Here is a 3,751-nt window from a genome sequence, read left to right on the forward strand (position 1 = left end):
TTAGCTTTTTAGGTGAAAGGGTCAAAAAAAAAACTTCAAAAAAGACCAAATTACTCAATATGTAAACGTTGAGGGTTAGATTTTTTTTTGAATCAAGACTAAATTGATACAATATACAAAATGTCAAGGGTTAAAGTTACTATTATGCCAAATTTAAAAGCTGCCACCGTTAGTCTAATGGTGACCAAAAAAGACAAAATTGAATAATTTGGTGACCATTTTGTAACTTTCTATGGTTGAGTGAGCAAAAAACAAAATACAATAATTAAGTGACCATGTTGTAACTTTTGATAGTTAGGTGATCAAAAAAGAAATTTACTAATAGTTGAGTGACTACAATTGCAGTTTATGCAACTTTTATTGGTACTTAATCTCAAACCTATATACAAATAAACCCTTGAAATTTAAGTTATATCTAAATAAAACTCTTAATATAAATCATTATTTCATTTACAATAAGAGCTAATTCAAATACAAATAAAAGTATAATAACTTATTTGGGTACAACAAAAAATATAGGGACTTATTTAATGAATGTAATCTAGTTCAAGGGCACTTTTGGTAGTTTAGCCTTTTCAAATTTCAGGTTTTCACAGCTATGATATTGAAGCAAATACAACTATTGGACTCCTCGCTTTATGCACACCATCATCCCACACTAAAGAACCAGAAACCATAGATGCATCCATTGTTCCTTCAATTATTACTTGAAAAGACAGCTTTTGTCCCACAGATGTAAACGACAAAACATTAGGGTTAACTCAGACTCTAGCTGTTCTTGTTGGAAAACTCACTCTTGCTCTATACGTCGCCATCGGAGATCCCACATTCGTAACAGTTCTATTGAAAACACGACGAACAGTTGTTGAAGAAGAAGTGAAAACAGCAAATGAAGGATAGTTTAGATCCGAAAGTACTGTTCCATTTGTTGCTGCAGAACATGTTGCATTATCCCTAGTAACTTGTCGAAGAAACCGAGTGTCATATCCTTGTCCGCATAAAAAATTTATGTAATCAACTTCATTGGAATCGTAGATTAAGCCTGGATTTATAGCTTTGATTGGGTTCAAATGGCCTGATCCGTATGCAAACTCAGCGTCCGAGTTCATGCCTGAACTCATAGGGGAAGCTGTAGTGATAAGGGAAGATTTGATAGCAGAAGGAGACCAAGTGGGATGAAAAGATTTAATGTACGCAGCTGCGGCAGAAACATGGGGACAAGCCATTGATGTGCCTGAGATTATGTTAAATGGAACCCATCTATTATCGCCTCTATTTTGGGAAACTGGTGAAGCTAAAGACCATGCAGCTACAATATCAACCCCTGGTGCTGACAAATCTGGCTGTAATTATTACCCACAAAAATTTAGAAAACTTGGGATTAGGTTACGCCTAAGTTTACTATTACCATATTTTATAAGCTCTCCCCGAGCTTAAAATTTTGTTTAAATTAACTCATATTTATAAATAATTAATTTAAATCTATTTTAGATCTGCCTATATTATTTTAAATAAAATAAAATATATATTTATATTATTTTTAATTTAATATTTAATAATTTTATATATTTTTTATTTATTAAAATTTTATATATAATTACCTAACATTTTTTAATTTTTAGATTATAATAGTATTATATAGTACTATAGATTTAATTTTTATAAATGGTATAATATATAAAAATAACATAATATAAAATATTAGAAACATAAAAATTGAGTTGGACTTGGGTTTTAAATGTTCAATCATAGAGATTGTACAGCCCAAATTTTTACCTGGCCCAATACTCAAATTAAAACCAAGCCCATTACAAAACAACCCAAACCCGGAGCCCAACTAGCCTAACTCGAGGCCCAAACCTGACCGGCCCAATAGCTAAGGCCCAACTCCCCCCCAAAAAAATCTGCCTAGGGTTTCAGAGACTGAAACCCTAGGCGCCGCCTCTAGGGTCTTTGACCCCTGGCCTTCTGACACCGCCACTGTCCCATCGGCGCCGCCCGCAGTCAAGTCGACCCTCCACTTGCGCCGTCACCTGCAAAGAAGAAACAAAACAAAGAAACAGAGAGCAGAGAACGCAAGCAATAGTGGAAATCGGCTATAAAAAGCCAACAAAATGTAATTTTTTGTTTTTCGGGCAATCTTTGTAACAAAAAAAACAGATAGTAGCAAAATAAATAAAAAAAAACATTCAAGGTGATTTAGACTTCTGGATTCCTCTGTTTTCTTTCACTTTAAGTTTTTATTTTATATTTTTTTTCTTTTTCATTTGGATTTATTTCTATAAAAAAGGTCAAGAAAAGGGTGAAAGGTGATACCTTTCACTTGCGGCACGCCACCGTCGGTGACCCCTTCTGCCCCGGAGCCGTAGAAATCCTCTGGGGTTTTGTTTAGGCCGCGCCAGAGGAGAGACGGGCAAAAAGGAGCAACCCCTCCCCTTTTCTTTTCATTTTCCGGTAACGCGAAGCCGCGATGAGGCCACGGCGAGGCCTTTGCGCGAGCTCACCGATGGTGTGGCCGGATTCAAAGGGGAGAGGAAGCGTTTTTAACAGAGAGGGGAAGAGAGTGATTTGAGTTTTTTTTATTTTAACTGTAAAAAATGTATTTTTTGTAAAAATTTTCTGTTTAAATAACCCCTCACGAAATGGCGCCGTTTTAGGCTTCCCTGACCCGCGCGGTGACCCAACCCAGGGGAGGATCCGCGCGTTTTCTATAAATAGGGTATTTGCGCAATAAGTCCCTCCGAGTTTGTGACACTTTCGAGGCAGTTCTCTGTATTTTTGCAATTTAGCCCCGCAGTTTGTTTCTGTTTCATTTTAGTCCCCAGAAACACCACGTTTTGAGATTTTGGTTTATTTTCAGTTTTGGTCCCCCTCTCTTTCAGCGTGCGTCGCGATTTAGTCCCTTTTACCTTTTCTTATTTCGATTTCGCCCAATACTCTCGTTTTTATTTCGATTTAGTCCATATTTTAGTAATTCTATTATTTAGTTATTATTATTATTATTATTATATTTATTAATATTATTGTTATTTTTATGTTTTTATATTTACTTATGTAAATTTTAGATATGTGTTCTATTATACTATTATTATATAAATTTTTTTATACATATATGTATATATATATTTCTAACTTATTTAATATATATAAATACTCAATTTTATATACGTATCTATATATATATTTTATATATTAAAATATGTATATCAGATATTATTTTATGTTATTTTTATAATCCACATATGTATCTCTTTACATTTAATTGTATTTACTACTTATTTATTTCATTTTCTTTATTTTTTTTGAATAAATGTTTTAATTTATTTGTTTATATATTGTTACTTTATATGATTGTAAGTATGACTTTTATTTATTTTATATTGTTACTATTGCTCGTATCATTTTTATACTTTTGCGTACATTATGATTTTATCATGCATAACAACAATGTAATTGGCTTTCATATTTTTTTTACTACGATTTTCGTATTTCATTTTATTTGATATAACAAAGTTGTTTTGAATAAATAATATTTTGTGTTTAGATTCGAGAAAATCGTACCCTAACTTACTGGGTTTCAATTTTCACGATAAACCTAAATGCACGAATCTTTTTAAACTCGAATTCTAAATAATCTCGGGTTTTAAAAACAAAATCGCGTCCTAACTTACTGGTCGTGATCTCATTTTTAAATTTGAGATAGGTAAAATATCTTTTAAACAAGCATTTTTATGTATTGGGAATTCGAGAT

The 3,751-nt window shown here is 32.7% G+C and overlaps 1 protein-coding gene across 1 annotated transcript; it reads right to left on the bottom strand.

The window, feature by feature from the left end:
- Positions 1-739: 739 nt before the first annotated feature.
- On the bottom strand, positions 740-1,411 carry LOC107943440 (cucumisin-like). Its single transcript, XM_016877197.2, has 2 exons — positions 1,403-1,411; positions 740-1,343 (listed from the first exon to the last, which is right to left on the bottom strand). Exons 1-2 carry the CDS (start codon positions 1,409-1,411, stop codon positions 762-764), a joined length of 591 nt encoding a protein of 196 aa, XP_016732686.2. The 3' UTR covers positions 740-761.
- Between the last annotated feature and the right edge of the window lie 2,340 nt (positions 1,412-3,751).

Source organism: Gossypium hirsutum, chromosome D06 (genome assembly GCF_007990345.1).
Source record: "Gossypium hirsutum isolate 1008001.06 chromosome D06, Gossypium_hirsutum_v2.1, whole genome shotgun sequence".
NCBI classification, from domain to species: domain Eukaryota; kingdom Viridiplantae; phylum Streptophyta; class Magnoliopsida; order Malvales; family Malvaceae; genus Gossypium; species Gossypium hirsutum.